This window comes from Chiroxiphia lanceolata, chromosome 5, assembly GCF_009829145.1.
Source record: "Chiroxiphia lanceolata isolate bChiLan1 chromosome 5, bChiLan1.pri, whole genome shotgun sequence".
NCBI classification, from domain to species: Eukaryota; Metazoa; Chordata; class Aves; order Passeriformes; family Pipridae; genus Chiroxiphia; species Chiroxiphia lanceolata.
In genome coordinates, this window is record NC_045641.1 from 34,852,070 (window position 1) to 34,880,045 (window position 27,976).

Genomic DNA, 27,976 nt, shown 5'->3' on the forward strand with positions numbered 1-27,976 from the left:
GACCAAACTAAATCCTTTAAAAGTACTGTTTAGTGACGGTAAGAAATATTTTTTCCATTAATCTAGATTAAAATAAGTTGAACTTTCTAACAGAAAGTGGTATTTTCAGATCATAATCTAATCTATCTTGTTAAATACTAAAAGAAGAACATTGTTGCATTATTAATTTCCGATGTACAGAACCAGCTACACAATAAAGGAGTTGGATGATGGGACTGGTTTGGACACAGGATCTGGGAAGTCATCTTCTTCATGTCCCTATCTTTCTCTCTCTCTCTTAGGAAAGTGTCCAAAACAGTGGTTGCCTTTGCAGTTAACATCACAGCTACAGGACACAGGCCACAGCCCAAAAGCATATGTTCTGCTTGGTTACTTGGAGTGCTTCAGCTCAACCTTTATATTTTGACTTGTCTCACTCATGAATAACAGCTTTTTCTTTCCACTGTAGTAGTAACCAAGGTAGCTATGAATTTAGAGTCTTTTTATCTTAAAACCAGCTGAAAACCAGCTAAAAAAAATAAATAAATTACGGTAGAACTACCCTTAGTTTTTCCATTTTATTTTTCCTCCGCAGTACATTATGCTACTTCTCTCAAATTTTTGTTCAAGGACAAAAAACCAGAGAAATAAAACATATATAATTTAGAATAAATGTCATTAGTCTTATGATGACTTCCAAATATCTCATTGGTATTTCTAGTTTTTATCAAAGTAGCCTTGAGCAAAGAAGAGGACCAGCTGTTGCCATTTCCCTATGAGGTTCTCCAGTGTGATGGGCTGCCATTATAGATACATCCAGTCACATATTTTTTAGTGACCTTTCTGATGTGGCACATATTTTTGAAGCAATCACATCTTATAATGCATTTTGTGGCTTGAGATGTGGTTACCTAGCAGCGATTCCTCCTTGGCGAAGGTTAGATACTCTTGGTTTCCCATCCTTGTCAATACCCCCCGATACTGTAAGCCCTAGGGTGGTGCCTTCTTTTTTCATTAATTCAACTATTGTTGAGCCCTTGAATTCCTCTGTTGAAAGAAAATTATTGACGTTATTAAGATTTAAGTAATAGCACAGATGTTGCCTTTCTAATATGTCATCTACTTCCCTAGAAAATCATTCTGTGTTAATAAGAACTAACATGTACATCTGGAGATTCTTTATGTTACAATTCACAAGTACTGTGCGTAAAGGTCTGCATACAGATAAATCTTGAGACATATGATCTGTAAAAGGTTATTAAAAATCATACCAATATGTTGGTATCCTATATAGAGCCAATAAATGCAAAGGCTGGCAATGCTTATAACTACGGTACTTGTTTCGCATTTTAAGAAAGCTATCTTTTCTCATTTTCTGCTCTCTCCCTCTGACCTCTGTGTTTTATAAAGTACTTCAACTGAATAAACAGAAGGGTAAAAGATGCAAAGATATAACAAAACTATAATTTTAGATTCAGACTCATTTTGAGGCCACTAGTAGGTGTCAGTGTTAATAAAAGCAATTGAACATAGCAAGAATCCAGACAGAAATATATCAGATCTTAACAGTTTTATTCCTTATTCTTACACATATATAGATCCACTGTAACTCTCTGCAATCTCTGCAGAACAGGTATAAAGTAGGTGAAGGGCTTTCATAGTTGTAAGTATATATAAAATTTCCATCACATGCTGTCTGAGACACCCTCTTCTGCAGTTTCTCCATTTAGCATAATTGGAAAATGATAAGTTAATCCCACAGACATCAACAAATGCAGGTCACCTGCAATAAAAAGCCTTAAACTTTCAAAAAGAGATGCCTTTATTGTACATGGATGGATAAGATAATCTACATATGCACAGTTCCAGCAGGACTGCAACTGTTTGGAAAGCCACGAGGCAATCGTACCTCATATCCACTGTTTTCAGTCAGAGGAGACCCATTAAAACCACCAGCTGCTCAGGTATTCTGGAAAAATGCACAAAATCCTAAAGATCCATTAAAATTCTAGAAGGATCATTCATCTTTTCAGTTCAACATGCAGCTTTCAGGTGAATTGGTCAGTTACAAATATCATATATGCACTGTAAATAAACAGTATAACTGCACCGCACTAGAAGTTTGCTGTGCTGGCATAAGATTTAAAGACTAAAATTCACCCAAAAAACAAGTGAGTTCCTTGTATATATTCAAATGTTCTTCAGTAAGATCTAGAAGTAGCACTATACAAACACCAGCAAGGCTCTTCCAAGATCTTTTCACATGACTGACAAGATGACCTAATACATTTTCACCTTTATGGAAGAATGGCTGCTCAGAACAAGAATTGCCAAACCTACCACCATCGCCTCTGTATTTGAGGAAATGGTGGCAGACAGACGAAAGCATTCAGAAGAGCCTCCAGTCCTGGTGGACAGTCCTGTAATCCTTGGTAGTACTTTTAATGGGGTTAACTACTTAATCTTTTTCCAATGTAGAATCATTCCATGCAATGTTCCCGCTCCTTTCCAGGTGGCTGTCAGGCCATTTCCATTCTAGCTGATGATGATCTCGCTTCAGTTATTCACATTTTTATCATTATACAGCATGATTTAAGTGCTTGGGCAAGAATTCTTCTATGCTTATAAAGCTTCTATTAAGACAAAATTCTGCAGTGTATTCAGTCAGCAGCATGGGTTGTCAGAAGCAGTCAGCAGCATAGTTACCCGGTGCATTCTTCAACTTGGCTGACACCAAACCACCATTTGGGTACCATTTGGAAGCTGTTGAGATTCCACAATGTTTACTCACATCTGGCCTTTTTAACAGTTCAGAAAGAACACATGTGATTACCTGCATCTGAACATGCAGACATGTTACATAGCTGTAGAGAGGCCAAAATGCTGCTTTCAGTTTTATAAAAACCTGTAAGTATTCATAAGGATCACAAGAGTTAGACATGGTACTTACTGAAACCAAAATTACTGTATATTTGTACCCATGATGCAACCTGACGAGCTTTGCTACTGAGTGACACATGTTTATTCAGGGTTTACTCAATTGTGAGATCTGGAGCCAAAAGGAGAATTCTCCTCTCACTCCATCTCCCAGACGGAATCCTTCCCTTGTACTTCTCAGTAGTGCAATCTGGTTCTCAGGAACCATCTAAGATTTTATTTTTTTTAATGAATATTTTGCCAGAATGTGTATATGGAACATCAACAATGCATTGCACATGCCTAATCTTTTGCCACAGCACAATACTGTCATGTGTTTTGATCTTTTATATAGGTTCTGAGTTTTCAATCCAATTCTGGGAAATACTCTGCTGCCTGAAGCGACATGTGGAACAGATGATCCATGCAGTATTTTAAGCTGGCTAACAGTTTTACAATTCTCTTCAACTACTGACATGGAAAGTGATGACCAGGCTCCTTCCTGCTCACCATTCTGACAAATTTCTGTATACCTCTGCCAACAGAACAGCGACTTCTAGACACTTTTCCTTGGTAGGCAGAAAGGAAAGATGCACCAACACTGCAAGGGAGGTGTGGTGTGAAAGGTTCATTGCTAACTGACAGATAAGGTCATCTAGGCATGCACAGTAGTTTCATTAGGTTTGTTGCTCTGAAGGATTTTGTAGCTTTTGTTGTACATAATCATATCAGGAAGAAATCAAACTACCTAAGCTGGTTTTGCTTATAAGAGACTGTTATGCCTGGAAGGGCTCTGAACCAGGTCCATTTGATACCCCTCTCTCTCTGGTTTTCATCTTTGCTTTCTTAAATCGCACATGATTACTGTTCTTATAATACTATATATTACATGTTTACTCATCTGCATTGCTCTGGCATTATTATTACAGACTAATCCCACTGGAGTATTACTCAAATGCCCAATATCAGAACAATCCTGGGACTTCATTACCAATCCAACACGCAACTGCATCAAGGTCAGTCTCTATTCTCTAGTTAAGACAATCCTATGTTACTCTTTGTGGGTTAAAAATCAAACTACTTCATGTATCACCTCACTCACAATTCATTACTTATGCCAACCAGCAAACTCCTAATTAGTTAGAAGACTCTAGAGTGTGTTCTTTCTACATGTACTCCCACATTGCTAATAATATTAGCATAGCTAGCATTAGAAAGGAAAGCAAAGAAGTTATTTCCAGATTTCTTATAATTTACAAGCTCACACTGGGACCTGCCTTCCCTTGGCTTGGGGAGGGTTTCAGGACCGCCCCAGCTGCTTCTTGCAGCTTCAGGGGCAATCCCAGACTGTCTATGCTGCACCAGTCACCCTACAGCTTTCCTGGCATCCACCCACCTTCAGCATGGGGTTCAGGAATCCCACTGAATACTGGAGATGGCTTGGCAAGGGGAGTGCAAAGATGCATGCTTGTACACACACACACATACTTGCACACACAGGTAGGCATAAGATGAAAAAGAAAGGTTCTGCTCTAAAGAGCTTCCTTTAAATCTCCAGTTCTGAAAGGTGAGGTACACGCTGCAACTGAATTCTAAAGAAAACATTACACTGCTGCTGTTTTCTAAATTCTTGGTCTAGATGCTTCTCTTAGGCTTGCTGTTGCAATATCATAACTGCATGTGCCTGACTTGCAGCCAGGTCAGCTAGTGTAGTAATACTATGACCTGCCCTGCAATCTGGCAGACTACAGGGATAGTCAACGTAGCACAAGAAAGCTTTAAAGATAAGCAGATGCTCAAATTCAAGCCTGGGTAAAACTTATTGTGAGAAGATGAATACATGAAACAACTTGCAGGTAAGTAAAATCCAAGAAACACCATGACTGATTTTTCTTCAAGAATAATAGTATAATAATAAAGCTTCTAGTATTTCACACATCAGCAGACTTTTTGTCATTTTCTACTTTTTGATGTACATAAATAATATCTTTTAATGAATAAAAAGCATGGAAAATTAATTCTAATGAGATTTATGAACCTGGAATATATTCACTTCTTCAAAAAGAAAATTAAATACTAGATGACAGAAGAAATTTTTTCACAGACAAATATTTGAAAGCTGAGAGAACTCTTAATCCAAAGTTTTATCATTTATTTTCTACATTACTACAATTTTATTTCTGAATTTATATATTAAAGTAAAACTGAAAAATACTTGCCTTCCTTCCAGATACTGAGTCCCTTCTGTGAAAATTTCATTTTAAAATCCAAGAAAATGCCTAAAATCTACACAGTCAGGTCAAGTCCTTACTTCTATCCTCCACCTAGTGAATTAAGACTGTTCAGTGCAGCTGGAACAGGGCATAAATGAAACTTAACCTAAAAGTAAAAAAATACTTGCTGTAATCGATATTTTCCTACCAAACCCATACTTAATCAATAAATAAGTAATTGGTAAGTCCCTTGAAAATATAGTCAATGCTCTCCTTGAATGAATTTTCCCCTGTATGTCAGCAGAAATTCTGCAGCGAAAACATTTTGCTTTTCATCCTAGTAGGCATCTCATGGCTTAATAAAAAAATCACATAAAGTCAATTCCTAAGAAAGAGATAGCAGTTTGTTATACTGGAGACATCACACCTACTCCATGCTTCAAGTCCTGGGGGTTGCATATTTCTCTTAGTATGACAAGACGGATGTCAAGAGATGATGAATGCACCACTCCTTGTTGCCCTTTTCCTGACTGGCTGTCGCTAACTTCTAAACCACCTAAATTTCTATTAAAAACAGGCACCCCCCCCGCCCCCATAGGTGAAGAGAGTCTGAAAACATGGAGCTGATCGCAGCCTATGCTGGGCTGTATTCTCCAGGCTGTGGAGGGACAATCCCCAAGCCAGTCCTAGTTTGGAACCCAGCAATCCACAGACAAACGAGTCTGAAGAGCAGCAGAGCACATCTAAAAGGCACGATATACTGCATTTACCAATGGGACCGTAAATTTAAAACACTGTCAATGCAGGTTGTCTTGGGTTGGCAGACAGGTTAACCTGTATAAATGTACAGGTGAAATGCTGTACCATCTTCAGTGAAAGTAGAGGAGGTTGGTAAGGCTCAGACACTTGCGGAAAACTGCCTCAAATAGACTCGGTTTATACCAACAGCTGTTCTGATTGTGTACAGGGCATGAGATGATCCTTTTTTTCTTTTTTTTTTTTTTTTCCCCTATAAGCTTTAAGAGTATCTACAAGATGACTTTGCTACTGCAGAAATATTATCTGAAAAACAAATATCTTCCACTAGTGCTTATAAACTGGAAAAAATCTGCTGCCTGGCCTAGGTATGACACAGAAAAGCAAATAATGATATTTTATGATCCATCACAGGCTGTGATATACAGGACATGATCACATAACTCACTGAAAACACCAGGCCCGCAGGACAAAGAAGCACAGTTCACACCTGGGTTCGTTGGTTTCCTTCCTAAGAAGAGCTTAGCTCTTGTGCTATTTGGTTTTGGGTACATTTTTCATATTCAAAGGCACAGAAATGGATACCTTGGAAGACAAGTCTCTCTAAATCCAAACCGAGGCATTCAACAGGGGTGGTCTTCAATTTAACATCAAACATGAGCATTATATTTGAAATTCTGTTTCCAACTAAAAGATCAGAAATTAATATAAATATCAGAAACCTGAAATCAAATAACCACCAACTGAAAGCCAGTTGCAGACAAAAAAAGTCTCTTCATTCTTAATGACAAGAACCTCACCAATTTCTTAGCAGAAGAATATTGGAAAAAATACCTGATATATGACACAGTTATCAAAGCACACTATACTAACTCCAGTAATTATATTTCAGGAGTGAAACAGTGACTGGAGTTAAACCATAATTACCTTCTCAGGGCTTAACATTTCCATCCCACAGCCTACAGTGCAGTCCCAGTGCTTCTCCAGCAGCAGCACAGCCATGCTACCAATGGCACATATTCAAGATACAACATTCTGCTAGTGTCTGAATCCACTGCTCGCAGACAGGAATAACAGTAAACATTTGCCAGAAAATGAAAAAATAGATGGCATGGAATAATATGGCATGGTGTAAAATCAGTTTTCACACAGAAGCAGCTTCACACAGAAAAGATAAGAATGATCTCTGTACAGCCAACTTACAAGGGATAGCTTCATAGGAGGATGCAAAAAAACATTGCTTTGAACTTAGAGGGAAAAGTGGTCCATGGCAGCAGCTGTGTAAGAAACAGAGAGGTTTCTCCTGGCTAACTGTGGCAGATATGCAGACTAAAGAAGGAGTTGGATAGCCGCTTGTCTAGACGTTTTTCCAAACCAAACAAGTGCTGGTGAGGGAACAACACCTTTTTGGTCTTCTGGATATCCTGCTTGCAGAAATTCCATAATGAGAGACAGTTTTTGAGCATGGGGGTTTTTTTGTTTTGTTTTGTTTGCTTTTATTTGCAACTGAGTTGCACAATAATGCCAGAAAACAAACCGAGAATACATATTGATACTCAAAATCCTCCCACACATTCCAAGTACTAGCAGCCTAAAATTATTCATGCCATTACTTTGACACTCAAAGAGATCAAATTAACATAGAGATGATGGCATCTGATTCTTCTAAGTGGGGATATTAGGAATTGTTGCCAGTCAACACTTCCGAATTCTTTTCTCTGTACTTTGTTTTTTTCCCCTACATCAAGGACTGGAAGTGTCAGGCTAAACATAGTCATAACAGTAACAAGTCCTTCCCTCTCCATATTTTCTTGAGATAGCTGGTGACAGGGCTTATGGAGGAACAAAATGAATACAACTACTAAGGAAATACATGAAAACCGATTTTTTTTCATTCCACCTAGTTTTGGACTGTGTGGGAGAGCCTAATGGTGGGGAAGGCCAAAATCACAGCCACTAAGAAAATGTTTATAACTTCCATGCCATCTGGAGGTATTTTTAGTTTTAAGGTATATTTCTGCCTTTTTTTGCTCTTTTGCTTCCTGTTTTCTAAATTTATCTAGATGTCCATAAAGGTGGAATGTAATACACTGCATAACATCTGTGTAGGAGAAAATTGAAAACATATAAGTTTAACAATCCTTTATTAGAGCTTAAGAATCCAATTACAAACTTAGACTCTTGTAAATATATTGAAGAACAATAAAAAAACTTTAACTAAAATGGATTTAGAAAGTAAGATACATTTTAAGTGTCAAAACCCACAGAATTACTATTAATAATCCCTGAGCAAAGAAATTCAATTAGAGGTAAAAATTATTTTAAAGATTATAAATTATTAAAACATCTGGCTTCAGTAAATATGAATACTTTAATATATTACTGCAAGAAGATGCAATTTAGTGCAATCATAAAAAACCCTCTTTTTTCTTGCATTATTACGTAGAAAAAAAGATACTTTTATCCCTGACATGTCACCTTGCAGTAGGGTTGGAAGAAAGATGCAATACGAACTGCAAACTTGCTCAATGATGTGCTAGTCAAAGCACATTTATTCCTTGAACTAGCTGGGAACTTCTAGTGTTTTCATTGATGGCTTTCTTTAGGAGAGTATGTATACCATCCACTGATCACTACCTGCATGCTCGAAGATTTGCAAAAATCAATTTCCTTATCTTCCAATGAGGACCTGCTTCACCTTGAGGAGTTTCCTAGGTTTCAGAAAGTTCAAGCATTTTTCTGCTTCCACATTATCTGTGGTAGCAATCAAATTCCTCAACATTTGCGAGGTCCAGAGCAGTTTACTAACTGACAAGGCGGAACTTTCTGAAGCAAGGACATTGGAGGGTAAAAACACAGGGATAGCCTCAACCTTCACCTCTTCAACAGACATTACACAGCTTTCCAGAGCTCAAACCTCTTTGCTTACAAATTGTGGCATTTTTGGCTGGGGTGGGGACTGGGTATTAGAAAGTACTTTTGAGCTGAGGCCTATGCCCATAGTTACCCCAATTTGTCTCTCCCACGTGAAACAAGTATTTCCTATTGAGAATTTTGCTTCATGCTATAAGCAAGGAAGTCTTGAACTCAAGAATGGCTTGCGCATCAGCAATGCTACTCTGAACACCTCTGCATGTCTCTGTTAACACTACTGATGAAGAAAGGACAGAGCTCCATGACATTAGTCTTTTCTATATTTCTGTCTGAATGGGATAAAGGCTTCATTAACCCTCATCCCTTGCTAGCAGAAATCCTGCTGTGCAGAACAGCACAGAGCTTTGACACTGATTTTGATTTATAAAACTTTTCCCCATCATTCTGATTAATTCACCGCCAACTTCTTCTCTGTTTCCTTTATCGAGAAATTAACACCAAGAGAACTCTTGCTAATTTGTGTTGCTTTGTACTGATGTGTCACCACTCACAAAAGCACAACCTGACTGTTCCAGTTTTTCTCCTTTCTACAGTTACCAGAATGGATCAGATGGGATTGATTACAGGATTGATTGCATTTGTGAATCTCAAGGCAGGAAGGAATCACCGAGAACAATTCTCTCCCTGATCTCCTGAGTGACACAAGCAAAGAAACATGATTTAGTGGTGTCTCTGGCTAAAGATTACCTTTTAGAAAGATATCCAATGTGGCTTTGCAAATGTCATGTGATGGAAAATCTGCATGTGAGATAATGTCTATCTGAACTGGGAGTAGAGAAGCCTTCAAGACCAAGATCTCAATATAGTACCACCATTACATTCAGGATGTCCCTGTAGATACAGAACAGTAACCTCTGATCAAATCACCTCTTAATCTTCTTTCCATTTTAGATTAAGAATTGTATGTACAGCTTAGGTTTTGCTATTTAAGACATGTTTTGCAGCTCCTTCCAATGTTTTAACATCCTCTGGCTACCAGGTAAATTTCAGCAATAGTGCCCATAAATCCCTTTTCTCCATTTGAGCTGTCAATTATTTTGCTAAACATACTTTGCATTGCCTGTCATGATCTACAGCTGCTATATAATTTAACATTTTAGTTAATACAAGACATCACAATTCCTTTTTAGGACATGGAGTTACGATCACTATTATCATGACAAAACTGAAGCAGTAAGGATCAGAAAAGGATAAAGTAACGTTGTCACTGCTTTTTACATAAAGTATTGTTCATGTATTCAAATAATGGATAGCGAATGTTAAAATATTTGAACTTTGGAGGAATGGGCCAGTAGAACTTTTCCTAGTACTTGGATTAAGGAACAGATATTTAAGTTTTTAGGGGTCATATACCTCTGTGTAGAACATACAAAGTTGAATGATACACACACCGTATCTTTCTACTTGGTAGTACTGAGGGAGATTCAGCATAACAAAAGGGTTTATCAAAGGCTCTGTGTAGAAGATTAGACAATCCTTGGAAGAATAAGATATGCATGAAAAAATGAGAAAAATGGAAAATGTGAGTGAATGCTTCCCACAGATTTTACCTTTTCTCCATTGTGCTCAGTGATCACTGATACCATTATGGTTTACTTACTCTCTACATTTATGGAAAACCACAATGCAGAAATGCTGACTTCTGGAAGATGGTACTTCAAAATCAGACTGAAAGAATACATAGCTAGGAATGTTTTAAAAAGTGATCTATCAATGATTCATTCTTTTTGTATCCTTCAATCTGATACAAAACTAAAGCTACAAAGATGGCTTTGGGGGGTGTTTAATATGCAACACTGGCCAAGAAATAGGATGCAGTGATTTTTTATCAGGTGTTTATAGTAGGGAAAAAATACCTGGGAAAAAACGATCATTAATTTACTCATTCAAGATGAAGAAAAAATATAGTTAAAGCCAATGGAAAAGCAGGGTTAGAGAACTACAAAATAAGCTACTGGCTTACATTAAAGTTTACCAAATCACAGAAACAGTGATGACTTTAGCTGTCAATAAGCATTTAAAATCCACAAAAATTTACTATTCCCGTGAAATAAGTTTGCCAACAGGGGAAAAAAAAGGGGGGGAAAAAGGGGGGAAAAAAGAAAAGGAATAATTTAGGCATTTCTTGGCTGCTAACCTGTGCTCTCTAACTTTCTAATAAATCTCTGTACTTATTCCCTGAAGTTTAATGTATGCATAATGAACTAATGGCGAAGAGAAATGAAGACAGATGCCTTCTTTTGCACGGACTAGTTTATTAGATAGTCAAACTTGCAGAACAGATCACTGCAGTAAAACAGTAAAATGCACAGCTGCAAGAATGTACCTATGTGATTTTTTTTATCATCTAAATTGCCAGTATATCCCATTGGATTAGCACAAAAACTGGGACGGCACCATATTAGCACCTAGTATTAGCCTGTGGGACAACAGGAATATTTTTCATCTTCAGGTCACTTGAAGAAGCTGTTTGCAGATCTTGGCAAAAATCTGAATTTGATATCAGCTTGAGAGGTTTATTCTATCCCAGAGCAGCCTCATTATTATATATCACAGGGAAAAAAAGCTTTCCTCTGTCAAACTCCAAAATATGATGCATGTTTCACAGGAAAGTTTTTTGTCTTTTCTTTCAATGTTTCCCCTTATCCTCCATAAACTTCAAGTGAAAAGGAACAAAGACTAGATCCACCTGTTTCTCCAAAATACTAAGACATGCTAATGGTATATTCTGGTTCACCTCTATTTCAAAGACACATCTTGTCCGTTGTGCCTATTACAAGGTCCTTCTCTTCTTTCCATGACCAAGAGACTAAGACAGACAGGCAAATGTTTCTGTGAATTGAAGAAATAGCTAAAATCTTCAAATAGACTGAAACAGATAAAGATTCAGCTAAACAGTACTAACTGGAAGCTTTGATGACATGTTTCAATCACAAGGCAGATTCTCAACAAGGATGCAAACAGGGTAAACTAACACAAATTAAAGTATGGCCGTTGAAAATACATATTTTAAAGTAAGACTGTCTGTGAAAAAGAGCTGTCATTTAATGAAGGCTGTTCTTAAACAAAACGAAACTGAAGCTTGTGAGCATTTCCTCAGGTTGCTGACTCCATGCAAATAACTCACAAGATGTGACTGTCCCTGTTTCTTTCTCCTCTGCTGCTAAAAGATATACTGCCACTATTTTAAAAGGAAATATTTAAATTTTAAAATATTGAAATATTGAAAAATTTCAAAATATTTACATTTTAAGCTTACAAAAATCACTTAAGGAATCTAACAGACCTCTCTCAGTAGAGAGGCCTCAGTGCAGAGATTTCTGTTATCGACTGTAAAATTTGCTAACCAGAACTGAAGGAAAAACTATGGAAAAACTGTGTTTTCACATTTCATATGGTTCCAGTTTGGTATAAAACTTCGGCGAGTTATACAAACAACTGCATTCTGAAACATTTTTCCTCTCCAGGTAAACCAATATGTGGGTGTTTTCAAAACGAAACAAACTTCCGCTCCCTGTGGCCCATATCTTTTTGCTTTGCTGCTGCTGCCTATACCCATTTGCTACCAGCTGTATGCTGTGCTGTGGGCCCAAAAGCCTGGCAAGGCTGGGGTCCCCACAGCAGAGTAATCCATGTGTGGTTCACTTATGCTTCATCACTGGATTTATTAACTACACCAGGTTTAATAAATCAATGTTTTTCAGCTGACGTCTGCACCACTGGGAAATTTCTATCTGGATCAGACACCAGGCATCTGCAATTGTCATTCATTTCACTTGAGAAGACTGATGGCCAAATCTTTTTCTTTGTATTACTATGCAGTTAAATTGCTTTGAAAAATTGTTATAGGTTTACTCACTTGCCTGTCCCAAGTACGGCATCAGCTGCACCAACTTGAACTAGCTGGATCCCTTAACTCCCATTTTCAGACACTTTAATGCAAAAAAAGCACCATGATCTAGATTTTAGATATATAAAAAGCTCATCCCACCTTTTGTTTTTCTGTGTCAGATGAACATTTTGACAGAAAAAACAAACCATCTCATTTGCTTCCCTTTAAACCATTAATTCCTGGGAAATAAACTGAGCAGAGATCTAATTACAGTCTCGAATTTTGCAGCTGTAACTTCCAAAATCTTCGAGGATGTCACTCCAGTCCTCAAAGTGTATCAGATACTCAGATTTAATGGCTTGGTTTTTATCTAATTTACAGTCTGTTCTATAGCTTAGCATACATATAAAAGATACCATATGCCAACCATGCAGACATGTTTAGCATTTCTGTCATTTTTGTAACACCACTTACTTACCCTAGCATTGTTAATGGGAAGGTATCATACCAGTTTGAATGTACCTTACACAGCCAAGATTTACACCTATAAAGAATATCTGGCATGAGAGGATCTGTTTTTACTTGTAAGTATGCAACAAACAGTTCCTTAAAATGGCCAGAAAGATTAGCATAATGTCTAGGCAAAATGTAGGATTTCCTACAGAGAGCAAGAGATGTTGCTGACAGTATTTAATACAGCACAGAACTGTTTATCTAAACTGGAGAATTCAGAAGAAATACTAATGATAAATGTTTCTAGATATGGTCTACTTTAATTGCTCAAATATAGCTTATTCTGAATGTCACCTCGTCCATGATTTTTTTTGACTGAAAATAGATGGGAAAGGTGATTTCTGCCTAAACAAAACTATCCAATAAACACATTTGCCATAATTTTTTCTCAGCATTTGTAAAACAAGGTCAACTATTGTATCCTCTGCATAAATGTCTTCCATTTTCCACCTCCAAAAACCTTTTCTACTTAGGGTAGATCGACATTTAAAAAAAGTCTCCAGTGTTACTATATAACTGTGGATATGATGTCAAACCCTCTCAGCAGAGATGAAGTCATAATGGGTGAAAAAAGAAGCCGAAAAATTTTAGACCAGTTTGTCAAGCAGAAGAGTGACAGCACTTAACGTGCTGTCACTTTACCTACCCTGAAACTTTGCTCATTCAGAAATACTGCAAAATTCATACTTCTGACAAACCCAGCTTCACCAGCAATATTTCCACAAAACACCTAGTTTATGTATTTTACAAAATGCCTGTAATAAGAGTATTTGCTCTGGATTTTCTTTCCCTTCTTGGTTTAACAAAGTCTGCAGCAAGTGACCTTCAGGCAGGTCAGACAGGTCTGCACATTCATCATGCTTTCCTCAGCAAAGACCCAGAGCTTATGATGGAGAGAGAGATACCAGCCTAATGTTAGCTGCTGTCATCTCATAAGAGTATTTGGTATGGGTTTGAGTTTATAATGCTTATTTTTAAGCCACACATGCATTAAAATATAAGATGACCCCCTGGCATCTTGAGAAACCTATGTTTTGACTACTGGTCAACGATATTTTTATAGGGTAATGGATATATTAAAATGTGCAGTGGATCAGCATAAAAAATTCTCTAATCTCTACTCCAACTTTGTACATAGAGAAAACTGGGACTATAAAATGTATTCATTGCTTGTCCAAAATGCTCTAAGACTCCCAATAGCCTTAACTCAGTCTATGAAAAGCATGTCTTACTATACATTATAATCCTGTCCAACTATCATCCTAGTTGGCTAGCACATATGCTAGACTGAGTTAAACAGCTTTACTACTATTTTCTGTGGTGTGGCATTAAGTAAGTCAAGCTCCATGACTGTACATATGTTCCCACCCACTATATGATCTCTATTGCACCATTATTTTTTGTTAGGGGCTAAGGAAAAAGCTCTTGGCTTTTAATGGTCTCATTAGAGTTAGGTATCATCCTCATCATAAAATTGCAGAAGTTCCTTACTAGGCATCTCTTTTTGTAGCTACAAGTTTGTAATGACTTCCAAATACACTTGCTAAACTTTCAATTCCAGGACTAAATCTGAAATCTTTTTGGAAAAGCACTTTTTTTTTACTCCCATGTGAATATGTTCCACATAAGTTATGTAGAAATTATTAATCGTACTGAAGCATTTTCATTCTTTATAGATTTGGTCCATTTTGTTGCAGTCCTGGTATAATGGCAGGATTTCCCTATATGACCTTTATCAGGTTTTACTTCTCACTTTCACTTACAGAAGCAATATTTTGGGGATCAATAGTCACATTGTATTACTAGGTACGATCACTCATCATTTGTCAGTGATATCTAAAATTCAGCTGCAGCATGTGTCTCATTTTTCTATGACAGTGGGTCTTAACTACCTCATAGGTCAATGTTCATTTTCTGTATCATTTATTCAACAAGTATTCAGGGTCACAATGTCATCTAATACGGGAAGAAGGTCTCGGCAGGATCTTGTCTCACAGTTAACTATTAAGTTGGGCTCATTTTGCTTCATTGATAAAATCCATTAGCACTGAAGATTGGCACTTGTTCCTGCCTGGATTGACATTCAGAGTGTCCTTCTACCAATGTCTTCTGTGAATAAGAGCAATGAAATTCCCTGATTTTGGCTTTGTTGCTATTTTCCCCAATATTTCCTGTTTTGCTTTCTGTACTCTTTTCAGTTTGTTAATAAATGAGACTTCACTTATTAGAAGGATCCTTCTTTATGTTTATGTGTTTATTCGCACAACATTAGCAGATTCCCCAAATCAAGCAGACATTAAGTGAGAATGATATCTGCAATTTAGACAAGGACCATAAATCAAAAAGGTGAGTACCTCCATTCTACTAGCCTGTATATCACCTACGAAGTTAAAAAAGTCCCTCACTCTATTGCTGTAAAAGATATGAATGGATGAATGCAACTATATATTATAAACCACAACAGGTGCCCAGTAAATTAATTATGAAATTAATGTTGCCAGAAAATTATTTGGGAACCCTCCCTGGTGATCAAAACTCTCATTGGCCAGAAGAATTAATGCAAACTATGAAGATATAAACAGGAGAGTTTAACACAGCAGTACTTAGTCCACCTTTGTGTTTAGTGAAGTACTGACTGTCACTCAGATGCTTTATCTCCTTCTTGTGACATGGTTCACCAAGATATTAATAACAAAACACAGAACAGGAGAGTCACAAAAGAATTTTCAGAATAGTTAAAGAAAAATGCCTGGGAGCAAAGACCCCAGAAGCACAATCTGATTACTTTAACAAAGGGAAGATGAAATGGTGATTTCATAAAGAAGTGACTATAAAGAATGAAGTGAATTTTGATGAAAAACAACTCTTCATTACAAATGAAGTGAAGCTGAAGCTACACATACTCAAGCCAGAAATAAAAGCAGTGAGGCTACTTAATCACAAAAGGCTGTGATGAGTTTTGTATCACTAGCAACCATAAATAGATTGACTGTCCCTCGAAAATATGAGATATAAGTAAGTTCCAGGAAGTTGTAAGTTTAGATGGTCACCAATGTCTCCTCAGGCCCACAAATGCCACATAAATTCAAAACAAGTACATCAAAACCTGAATGGACAAGCTCTTTGTTCTGCATTTTTAAATAAAAAGGAAACAAAAGCTAGTTTGCAATGATGCTATGATTAACTTGAGCTCTTACAGCTCCTACACAAAACAAACATACCTACCTCTTTTATTCTACACCATGAGGCACGACTTCATATCTCTGTCTGCCCCATGTACCAAGGATGTGGTGAGGAAGACACACAAGCACCAAAATCTCTTTTCCTCGAAGATTTTATGCTATTAAATGCTATTAAAAGAAATTAAACAACCTTAAAGAACCTGAAAGAATTGAAACAATCTTTTCCCTATCCATATAAAACACTCTAAGCCACTTCATATTGGCAAAAAGGACACATAATTTTGCAAAAAACAGAACAATTAGATTTTTATGTAGAAGTCAAGGTTTAGAGTGAAAACAAGACCCACTGAAACGGTTGAAAAGAACAGACAAACTACTATCCACATGTAGGATAGCAAATTTTGGTGTGACAGAGCTGTTATCTTGGTAGGCTATATATTATTTCTTTAATATCTTCATGCCCTGAAATTATAATCACTGCAAAATCTGAAAGGGAGATCAAAATAAAAAACCAGATGGAAATCATGCATTAAGTCCTTTAAAGAGGTATTAGAAAACACATTAGGAACATTAAAAACATCAAGTTAATTATCTATAACTGTAAGAGAGAAAGTGCAAAAAAGAAGTGCACTTTATGAAGTGCAAAAAGACTCAAGTAGGCAAATGATATAAATTATCCTCAATTTCACAGATCAGCAAACTCTCACACATTAAAGGAACACGCCTAGAATTCGTTTGCTAGTCATATGCTTTGAAAGACAGCAATGCCCTGCTAGGTCAGACTAACACTCCATCTAGTCCTGTTCCATCTTAGAAAGCACGAAAATGAAGTCCTGTTTAGGGAAAGAATGAGAACCTGCCTACTTTGTCCAGTCCAGTCCTGCCACAGTTCCCTGACATCCAGTACTGTCACATTAGAGGGTACAATGCTTCTCAGCCTTTGTAATATTTACATATGAAGCTCTTGCCAATTAATTTATTCAGTCCCTTCTGAATCCACTCAGTCTGTATTCACAGACTTACTGTTTGCTCTTCCTCTCTAGTGATACTGGACCCATGAGGACTGGCGACTGAATGATGCAGAAATCATTTTTTCTGTTGAATACACATTTTTGTTCCAATACTGGACTGATAACAGTATACATAAGAATGTTTAAATAGATTTCCACTCAGAGAAAAAGATATTGGCTGAAATTTTTGAATACATTTAACTACTTCTGAACAGACTGGGGAACCTGAGCATTCCTTATGGATCATCTTCTCATGTAATATCCATTTTTCTGAAGATACTCTCCTTTCCTCCCCCATGAAAACCCAGCTGTGCTATCCTGTGGAAATGCAGTTGTTTTCAAGAGGTCAATATTAAACTTTAGCTTCTCAGTTGCCTACTGTATTGGTTTGTGTGGCCAGACTTTGGTAGCCAGTGGTGGCTTCTGTGAGAAGCTGCTGAAGCTTCCCCTGTGTCCAGTACAGCCAATGCCATCCGGCTGCAGGACGGACCCACCACTGGTCAAGGTGAGCCAATCAGGAATGATAGTAACACCACTATGATAACATATATAACAAGGAAAAAAGAGTTATTGGATAGATGAAATTGCAGCCAGAGAAGAGTGGAGTGAGAACATATGAACAACTCTGCAGACACCAAGGTCAGTGAAGAAGGAGGGGGAGGAGGTGCTCCAGGTGCTGGAGCTGAGGTTCCCCTGCAGCCCATGGTGAAGACCATGGTGGAGCAGCTGTGCCCCTGCAGCCCATGGAGGACCATGGGGATGCAGAAATCCACCTGCAGCCCATGGAGGAGAGTGGAGCAGGTGGATATCTAAAGGAGGCTGTGACCCTGTGGGATGCCCTTGCTGGAGCAGGGTCCTGGCAGGGACCTGCTGACCTGTGGAGAGAGGAGCCTACACTGGAGCAGGCTTTCTTGGAAAGACTTGTGATCCTGTGGAGACCCACGCTGGAGCAGCCTGTGCCAGAAGGACTACACTCACGTTGCAGCAGTTTGTGAAGAACTGTTGTCTGTCGGACTGACTTACTTTAGAGAACTTAATGGAGGACTGTCACCTGTGGAAGGGACCCCACACTGGAGCAGAGGAAGGACTCCTCTCTCTGAGCAGTGGCAGAAACAACTTGTGAGGAACTCACCATAACCCCCATTCCCTGTCTCCCTGCACCACTGGAGGAGAGGAGGTAGAACCTGGGAAGGAGGGAGGAGTGGGGGGAAGGCGTTTTTAATATTTATTTTACATCTCATTATCCCTCTCTGATTTTCTTAAATTTAATTAATATCCCCACTTCAAGATTGTTTTGCCTGTGATGATATTTGCAGAGTGATCTCTCCTCGTCCTTATCTCAACACCCGAAACCTTCATTATACTTTGTCTCCTCTGACCAGTTGCAGAGGGGAGTGAGAGAATGGCTTTGGTGGGTACCTGGCATCCAGTCAGGGTCAACCCACTATACCAACAACAATAAAGAACCTCTGTTAGTTGTAATGGGCTGCTCTATTCCAAAAGGGACAGTCAAAGTCCAGTTTCACAGCAGAAGAGTTTTACAACTTCTCGTGAAATGTAGTGATTATTGGGATTGATGAGTTTTACGTTCAGCCAGGAATAAATTATGATCAGCTATACAATCCCAAGGTTACATATCTCTGTGGTTGTCACCTCTTGATATGACCTTTAATAAGTATATGGCTTTCCTCTCTCTTTCCAAGAGAGAGGGAAGCCATGTATTTTTCCCAGCTGGTCCAGTACCTCTTTCAGAGACTGTCTCCATGCTTCTCGTTCAAGCCTAGTCTTAACCAACCTTCTTTGGGTTTTTCCTAGTTTCTTTCTCCTCACATGTCCTCTACAGCATTCTCCATCTTGTAACTGAAGGAGGAGAACAAATTTTTCAAGGAGAATAAATTTTTCAACAGACATCACCAACTTTGATTAAAATGAATGAAATGTACAGTATTGCCTTTAATGCATTTTCTCCCTCTTTTGTGGTAAAAGAAATGAAATTAAATTGTTCTCTATTCTAATCCTTTTCAGTATTGTAAAACACTAGCACGTAGGAGACCTGTAAAGAAAATGTTTAAATAAATCATCAGCAAATCAAACTTGGTGACCTTTGTTCATTTTCTACAAGAGACAAATTTATTTTGGGTTTATCTGTGTATTGATGGCAAAAAGGCATAAAAAAGAGTTAACAGTGTTTCAGCTGGTATACCTTGTCCTGTTTGCTCTATCTGTTTTGGTAGAAGAACAGTTTAGGAGCACTGGTTAATATCATGTTCTGTTCTGCTCACTGGACCAAAGGCCTTATTATAGAAAGAATAAGAGTAGTACACACACAGTAATAAATTACGTAAACTAGACGTTTGAATAAGATATAGAAGGCCTGAAGCCAGGATTTTGCAAGCTTGAATTCAGGTCATGCAACAAAGAAAACTGAAGAGGTCAAATCGAGGAAGATATCCGTGGCGACCACCAGAGGGATGAAGGCTTGAGGAGAAGACCCCCACAGTGGAAGATTGTGCATGCCTGGAAAGACTTGCCCAGAGACCAGCCTACTTATTAATATGTATGTTAAATGATGTAACCATGTATCTAAAGTGTATAAAATTACTTACTTTTGCACTTTCAGGTGGAACAAGTTTGTCCAGTGTGAGCTGGCTTGTTCCCAATGTTGAATAAACAAATACCTTGCTGCTTAAAGATACAAAAGTCTCCGAGCAGTTAATCATTCCGAGGTTTTTCAGCATCAGTATGGAACATGTTTACATGAATGACACATATGAAGTCATTCCGAAAAAGCTATTTTGGTGAGAAGGAGGAATGGCAAGAAAGAAATCTTACTTCTTTCAGTACTAAGTATGAGAAAGCAAATTCAGGAATTTCCAATGGCAATGGAGATGAAAAGACATATAGCTCTGTGGCTGCCTCACAGACCATTTGATAACTCTCCAGCAGGTTAAACAAACACACAGGGAAGACTGTAAATGATACAGCAACTGCAGCCTCTCATCCGACACGAAAATCAGCAAATGACTTTGCAGATATAATAAACACCTCAAGTGCAGAAAAGCTTACTAGCCTGTGATCTGCATTTCACAGGTCAAAACGCTTGCTTCTGCTAGGAAATCACCCAAGATCATTACCATAATAACTGTGACTGCAGAGGTTGCTGCTAATGGATTTCTAAATGCTTAAAGTCTCTTCAGTGGCATTCTGTACTGATTTTTAAAAGTACGCAGTAAAAGTAAGTGTCTATGAGATAAATGCAAATTGAGGAAAAAAAGTGCTTTTGTAGACACATACTTAAATTTCCTAACTCAGCTTTTACTGACATACATTTTATTTTCACATTTTACTTTTGCAATGAATTCTTTTTTCTCACAATGCAAACTATGAAGAAGGTCGGGGATGATTTTAACATGTTTCCTCGGGCAAATCATGCTCTTAATCTGGAAAACCAGTTAGCCAGTGAAGTCTAATATTTTGGTGGAGGATGAAGCATTAGCTAAGACAGCACTGCATGCATGACATCAGAGTGCTTACAAAATCTGAGGGAAGCTGAACTCAAAGGCAAGGTAGGTCTGACTTTTGATGAGGATGGAAAAGGTGACTGAGGTCTGCACAAGTCAGGCAACACTGCTTGAGAAGTACTGTAGCATATGATGCAAAGGGGGCTGCTGACATTAGGAGCACTCTGCCAAAAAATAATGGGAGCGTTTAAATCTTCTGCTGTTATACTCAACACAGGAGTCCGAAGAAATTGGACCAAGTTAACTGCAAGCATGAGAACAGCTATTTTTGAACACCTACTGTCTTGCCAATGGCATATTAATCACAGAGGAAAATAAAACTGGTTCTGGAGGAGTGTTTGCACACAGGTAAGCATCTACCCACCGGGGATGGATCATCCGTTGTCACATCTGTCAGTCACTTAAATCTGGCTCAAGTGTTAAGAGCTGAGCTACAGGAATAACCTGGGAGCTGTCTTCCTTCCTAAGCAGTGTCATTTAATGGAACTTATATCCCAGGATCACATCAGAAGTCTAGTTTCTTTTTTAATCAATGTGCACTTTTTTTAAAACCATTCTATTTCTCTGTATTACTTTCTATATTTCTCCCTTATTTCTGAGTTTGTTTTGTAAAAGAAAAACAATTCACTCCATCTATTCCAGTGTTATGCTATGCAGTACAGAGCTCTTCCTTATTTAAATTGTGGCACAGCACACACAATATTAAATTCAGCTAATACAATTTTATATTGGCAACTCAAGGACATCAAAACTGGATCACATGTTTTGTCTCTAACTGTAATCCAGACTGGTTTCTGGAATTATATTTATTTTATATAAATATAAACTTCAATATTTTCTTATTTCTTCACAACCTTTGCTTGTTTTCTGATAGTAATATATTTTTATTTTCAGGATTAATCAGACATTTCTAGATGCTACAAAACCCCCAAAATCAAGAAAGAAAGTGAAGAAAGTAGAAGGGTCTTTAAAATTCTTCAGCTTCCAGCTAACCCACATTTGAGTTCATTAGTTGTGGACAGTAGACAAACCCCTCAGGACAGCCACATTTGGTGTAGCCTGAGTCAGAATATGAACGTTCACTGCACAGCAGGCTGTGGGTCAGGGAGAGGGGAAAAAAGGTGTACCTCTGTATTTTTGTAAACAGAGCATGGTACCTGTATGTGTTCAGAGCCAAGGATCAAAAGAAAACTGCCCTACTGCTTCCTAATGACATATACATTGTGTATTTAAACATTTCTGAGCCAGAAAATCCCAGGATGTTAATTACTGGTTTTATTACAATAATTTAGTATTTCATAACTTCTCCTAGGAATATTTTGTGTCCTAAGCAATTACTGAGGACACTACATCATACAGTAATTACTATTTTAGTATCAACTCTGTAAATATTATCTTTGCAAAGCATTTTAAACTTCTTTGATTTGCTCCCTTCTAGCTCAGTAGTTCAAAATTCAGCCTACCCTAAAATTATGTTTGTTTAACATCTTATTTTTGCATTAAAATCCTGTTGCCAAACTCCCCCCAAACAAGGCTGCAAAACTGCTACTAATAGCAATCCCAGAGCTTGAATCACCGTAGAGGATGAGCTCAGGGCTGTACATTCACGCTGTTTTCCATTGAGTTTCATGGCTAGCCCTGTTTTTGAGATCAAACACTGCGTTGAAATTGGAAACCTGTATTATAACCTGCTTCAAAGAATCAGGTAGTATGGAAAGAAAGTGCAGTATTTACACATGTACAAAGGAACTGAAAAATCTAGTCATTTTAATTTCAGACTTCAAAGTCTTGACAATTTTCCTTCAGAGTACAGTGACCTATTTTAACAACTGACCTGTTAGTACATCCCTGCAGCTGCATATAAAACTTGCAAATGACAAATAATAATAAAAAACTGGTTAGAGAGAAAAAGAGGCTCCTCATGGTGGAGAAAATGTCAAAAGAATGATTTATAACATCTGGGTTTGGTCTTTTCTGCTTGTCTCTGTAAGAGTGGGCATGCACTTCCACCATAAATCCAGACAATTTGCCCGTTCAGCAGATCAGTTATCAATGTGGAGTAGAATGTGGCTGAAATGAAACTTGGGAAAGCTCCTGTGGGTCCCAGAGACAGGCACAGCTGGAGCACAAGGGTTATGTGGGAGGAGAAACATAACATGATGAGGACAAGACTTCAAGGGCCTTTTGCTAGGTGTATTGAGCAGGGCAGAAGGCAGGCAGCTGTGTTATTCTTCCGTCTCAGAGAAAAGGAAACTTCCTCAGTTTAAGGAAATATTTCCACAACGTCTCTTTGTTATTTGGTGCCAAAAATTTACTTAGGAAGAGACAGCTACACAACTGCAATCCTCCTAGCTAAATCAAATCTCTGAATTCACAGATGATTCAAATAACTCTCCTATTATATAGTTCACATAAATAGTTCTGAGCCCTTGACTACTTCAGGCAACAAGACTTTACATGTCTAGAAGTCTGCTGTAGTGCAGATGTTTAAGTCAGTAGGTGCCAGAAGTAAAAAGTATAGATTTTTAAAGTAGCTTAATTTAATATTAAGTAGATTAGGCACAAATTCATTTCTTGTGAAAAATAATTGACTTTCGACCCATTTGCAAATTTAACTGAAACTTACTAATTAATTCAACGAACAAAAATCAAACATTGAGAAGCCGAAACATTTAATCTTAAAAAATTGTGGTGTTTTTTACTACTTTTTTTAATAACAGTAACTTTTAAGACTCAATAAAAAACACATCCAGAATTGCACTAAAAACAAAATTATACTTCTGTTGCAGATTTTATGAAATATTTTGCTTAGTCTCAAATTTATAGTGAGTTATTTTTGCTTCACAAAGAAATTATTTTTATTCTTGTGTGAGGTCATTTCTTTCCCCTCTATCCCCCTAAACAATTAGATGAATGAAGAGAACAACTTGCAGAGCATTAGTGTTGCCTGATTTATCCATACTGTTAAAACAGATAAGAGGGCATTGGATTTTAGTTTGAAAAGCATGGGAGTAGCTATTCAACTTGCCCATATTCAGGATAGCACTGAGATCATGCTTATCTTGAAGCAAATGTTAAGGTCTCCTTGACTTCAAAGTGCCTCTTGAACACTGCCATCAGCTCTTGACATTGTATCAGTGCCATAGGAACATTTGATGTCCTTTTTAAAGCTGCTGCAGGAAAAAGCAATCCCAGGAGCAACACCTTTGACTCAAGTGCTATTTTCCTAATGCATGCCCTTGGCTGGGCACTGCTTGAACCCTTGGCAAACCAGGCAACCTCAGTCCAGGAACTCAGTGGGAACTACAGCCATCTACATCTAAAGTGAGTATCAAATACTTTATTTTTAAATGACAGACTTTTTAATTGCATCTGTAATTCTGAGGGAAGGGTCTTACCCATGAATTCTGAAACACATTGTTTTCATTTATGTGCCTTAACACTAGTCCTGCAGTGACAACTTTCTTGAATGGGGCACAATAATGTTCCACTTGGTTTCTGTAAGGGCAGAGTAGTACTAAGGTTTCATTATATATTGGTCAACAGTCTAAATTTAAATGTTTGGAGGAGAAAACCTGTTTCTGACTTTGCAGGCTGCTTGTCATGATGGCATTACCTTAAGGCTCACTTTTAAGTTAAGAAATTCTGACTGTGAAGCTAAGTAACGTTTCAAACAATCATATATATAACTGTAACTAAAGACCTACATATATGCAAAATTAAGTCCAAGTTTCAAACTCCATTATATTAATGCATATAATTTGAATTAAATATAATTTCAGCAATTCTATAAATCCCTTTGAAAGGATCTGTTGCTTATTGATTTTGCACCATGTGAAGACATGGTAAATATGACACGTAGTCTCATCACACGAATAATCCATTCTGTATCTCGAATAAGCAAGTTCTGCTCCAGGGAGATGCTTAATCCATTCCTTCCTTCTGGGGATGAAAGGCATTAAACTCAGTGCACTGATCCCTCACAGTATGTGCTCATTTGACTTTAATTATAAAATTACTATTTCAACATTTTTTTCCTGTAAAATAAACTGAGCCTGAGTTCCATGAGCTCCATTACTTCTCTGTGCACTCAGTCATTGCTCATCAATACTGCGCTTTCAATACAGCTTCACATGGAAGGATAAAAACCACTTCTTGGGGTTTACAGTTGGTATAGCAGTTTCAGGTCTCACAGCAACAAAAGCTTCACTTTTTGATAGCTGGCCAAAAGGATGGAGCAGTGGAGTCCTTTAAAGTGAATTCAAATGTCACGAGAAGGAACTTGAACCAGACACAGGGAGATGCCGCGATCCCATACCAAGCTGGAAGATTTACATCACACATCCTGTATATATATTTTCACTAGTGTTTTTTCCACAGATTGTTCAAACCTGTGCAAGCTCTGCATAAAATCAATTACCTTGCTAAAATCCAGAAGTTTTCTCTTGGCTGATTCAACAGGCAGAGCATTTCCTGGAAACAGGACATCTGCTGTCCACATCTAAGGAATGACAGAGCATCAAGTGGAATAGACAGCTATACTGTCAAAGATACTACCATGCTTCAAGCTTAAAAAACCAGCAGTTCAGGAACGTGATGTTTTATCAGGTATACCATCTGGGCGGAATAGAAATGAACACTTTCCATACAGGGTAAGCTCTCCATGGAAGGATTACTGACAGTAACTCCAGCTGACATGTTTCCATCCAGGTCCAGAAGAATTTATTAGGTTCATTGCATCATACCTTTCAATTCAAAAGCTATTTGGAGCTGACCTACATACTGTCAGAACTGTGATCCTGCCCCCAAGCAAAAGCAACTGTACTACTTCTGGCCTCATACTAGTTAATACAACTAGTACACCTCCTATTGCCAAACCGAGCCAGCTAGCTAGGATGCTTCTGCATCTGTGTCAAGACTAATCCATAATATGGATAAAATGTCTGCAAACAAGCAAGAATAGAAGCTATTTACAAGGTGGTATCTTACATATAAAATGTCGAGTCAAATTTTCTCAGCATCCAAGTGATATAACTTTTTACAGGTTATTTTCAGAAACTTTAGTCAACTCCTAAATCTTCAAGTTAATTCTCAAAATACTACTTAGTTTTGCAAAGTCATTTATGTATTCAAACCCACAACATCCACTGTGTTACAATGAGAATTTGTCAGGACATGAAAAAGTTTTAATTTTTATTTCTTTAAATATCCAACCAGCTCAAGCTCATTTATCCTTTGGAGCTCCTAAGGTCTAGAGATGCAACAAGGCATTCAGATAAATGTCAACACTATATTAAAAGCTGAAGAACATACATAAGCTTAGATAGTTTTTTTCAGAACACCTGAAATACAGTAAAGCACATCTCAGCATTATCTCTCTGAATAAACTCTGACTAATAGTAAAAATTCATCTGCAATGCTCTCAGAAACTCCAGAATATACCACAATATTGTAAAAAAAGCAAAATAAATGGTCATTTGCCATGAAGACTACTCAACACCTAAAATTCCTAATCTTACCAAATGCTCTAAAGAAAAATTGTACTGGTTCAGTTTTCATCAAACCTTCTCTTTAAAGAACAGTAGTGAAAATCATCAGTAGTTCTCAAAATGTCATGTGAAACCACAAACTTCAGTCTGTACTCAGATATTAGCATATATGTGTTACAAATACAGTAACTACACCATAAAGAATAATTACTAAGTTTACAGCAAAAAAAAAAAAAAAATCAAAAGATTGAACACTTCCAAGGTCATAAATATTATTGACCTATGAGCTAAAGCATTACTCAAAAAGGTACCAGGTTCTAATTCACTCTGAAGAACAATGAATATTGATTTGTATTGACTTGGATTAGAAAAAAACTTGGTTGATGTTGTATAATTAAATATTTTCTCATAACAATAATTGGACACTGGACACTGTAGTCATGTCATTTCACATGATTCTACTATAAAATAACAATCTTTAATTCACTTGGATGCTTTCAACAATGAACAAAAATGTTCATTATAACCAACAGTCAATCAGCCAGCTTGGTCTCTCTCACACATGGAAACATGCAGACAAAGCATTCACAAAACGTACTTTTGCTGTTCACAATAGCTATTGGGATGAGATCTGAGCCTAGCAGTGATAAAGGTCTGAGCTCCTTCCCCCATCCACAGACACTCTGTAAGCTGTGTGTCTTTGTTCAACAATAAGGCCAAGGAGCGCAGGTAGTGTTAACATTAGTCATTAAGTCATGACCTTACAGTTTCTGATTTCTATTGCAATGCATCTTCCCTTCAAGTCAGAGGTTACTGTGCTTGAGGTGAGACTGGCAACATCAGTAATTCCACCTGTGTGCAACCCTTCTCAGTGTTCGTTTCTTTTCATTAAAAGTTCTGCGAAATATTACTTGAGTTGAAAATCCCTTTAGTTTCTGCACAATATGCATATAAAGCTTGTTTTCCATGGGCATATTTTGCAGACTTGTTTGAAGTAAATAAAAGAGACAGAGGTTCAAAGATCACTTATTTTAACCATTTATCTAATGGTCCAGCTTTGTGCGATGCGACAACACAAAAGACAAGGATGGGCATAGGTGTGGCAGAAAATTACATGAAGATGAGAACCCTGGCAGAGTGTTGCCCTGTTGGATTTCTGAGCCTGGCCAATCACTAGTAGAAAATATGGGCCAATCTCCCTACACAATCGAAACCAGATATCAAAGAACAGATTTCATAGGGTCTCTGACGAAAAGGTTGTTGTGCTCAATGTCTCAAATCTGCTGCAAAAGACAGAGATACAGGGATGTTCTTCACAGCAAAAGCTTGAGGTAACCTAATTGTGGGAACATCTTACAGCTCCTATAGAACCTTCTTTATAAAGTTGCTTGGTAGCAACTGTAATTAATTTGCTTTTTATAACTAATTGAATTTTGATTAGTATCACCTTGTTGTTCAAAACAAGTTAGATGTTATAAAAAGCAAAGCAAGTCTTACCTGGAATACTCTGTCTCCTCACAGACAGCGCTCCATCAGGCGCCTTTGCCTGGTTTGCAGATTTTGTGTAGGGACTCTCATCTAAACAGAAACAAGCAACATTTCCAGTTACTGTTAAATATAATGTTAAAAAC

At 37.6% G+C, this 27,976-nt stretch overlaps 1 protein-coding gene across 9 annotated transcripts in view; it reads right to left on the bottom strand.

Moving 5' to 3' along the window:
• GRIP1 (glutamate receptor interacting protein 1) overlaps positions 1 to 27,976 on the bottom strand; it is a 322,759-nt gene that overhangs the window by 85,656 nt on the left and 209,127 nt on the right. For all 9 annotated transcript variants that reach the window (XM_032687522.1, XM_032687528.1, XM_032687521.1 and 6 more), the window contains exons 2-3: positions 27,843 to 27,923; positions 891 to 1,026 (exon numbers count right to left, since the gene is read on the bottom strand). In XM_032687522.1, the coding sequence (XP_032543413.1) occupies positions 891 to 1,026; positions 27,843 to 27,923 (217 nt within the window). The remainder of the gene's footprint in view (positions 1 to 890; positions 1,027 to 27,842; positions 27,924 to 27,976) is intronic.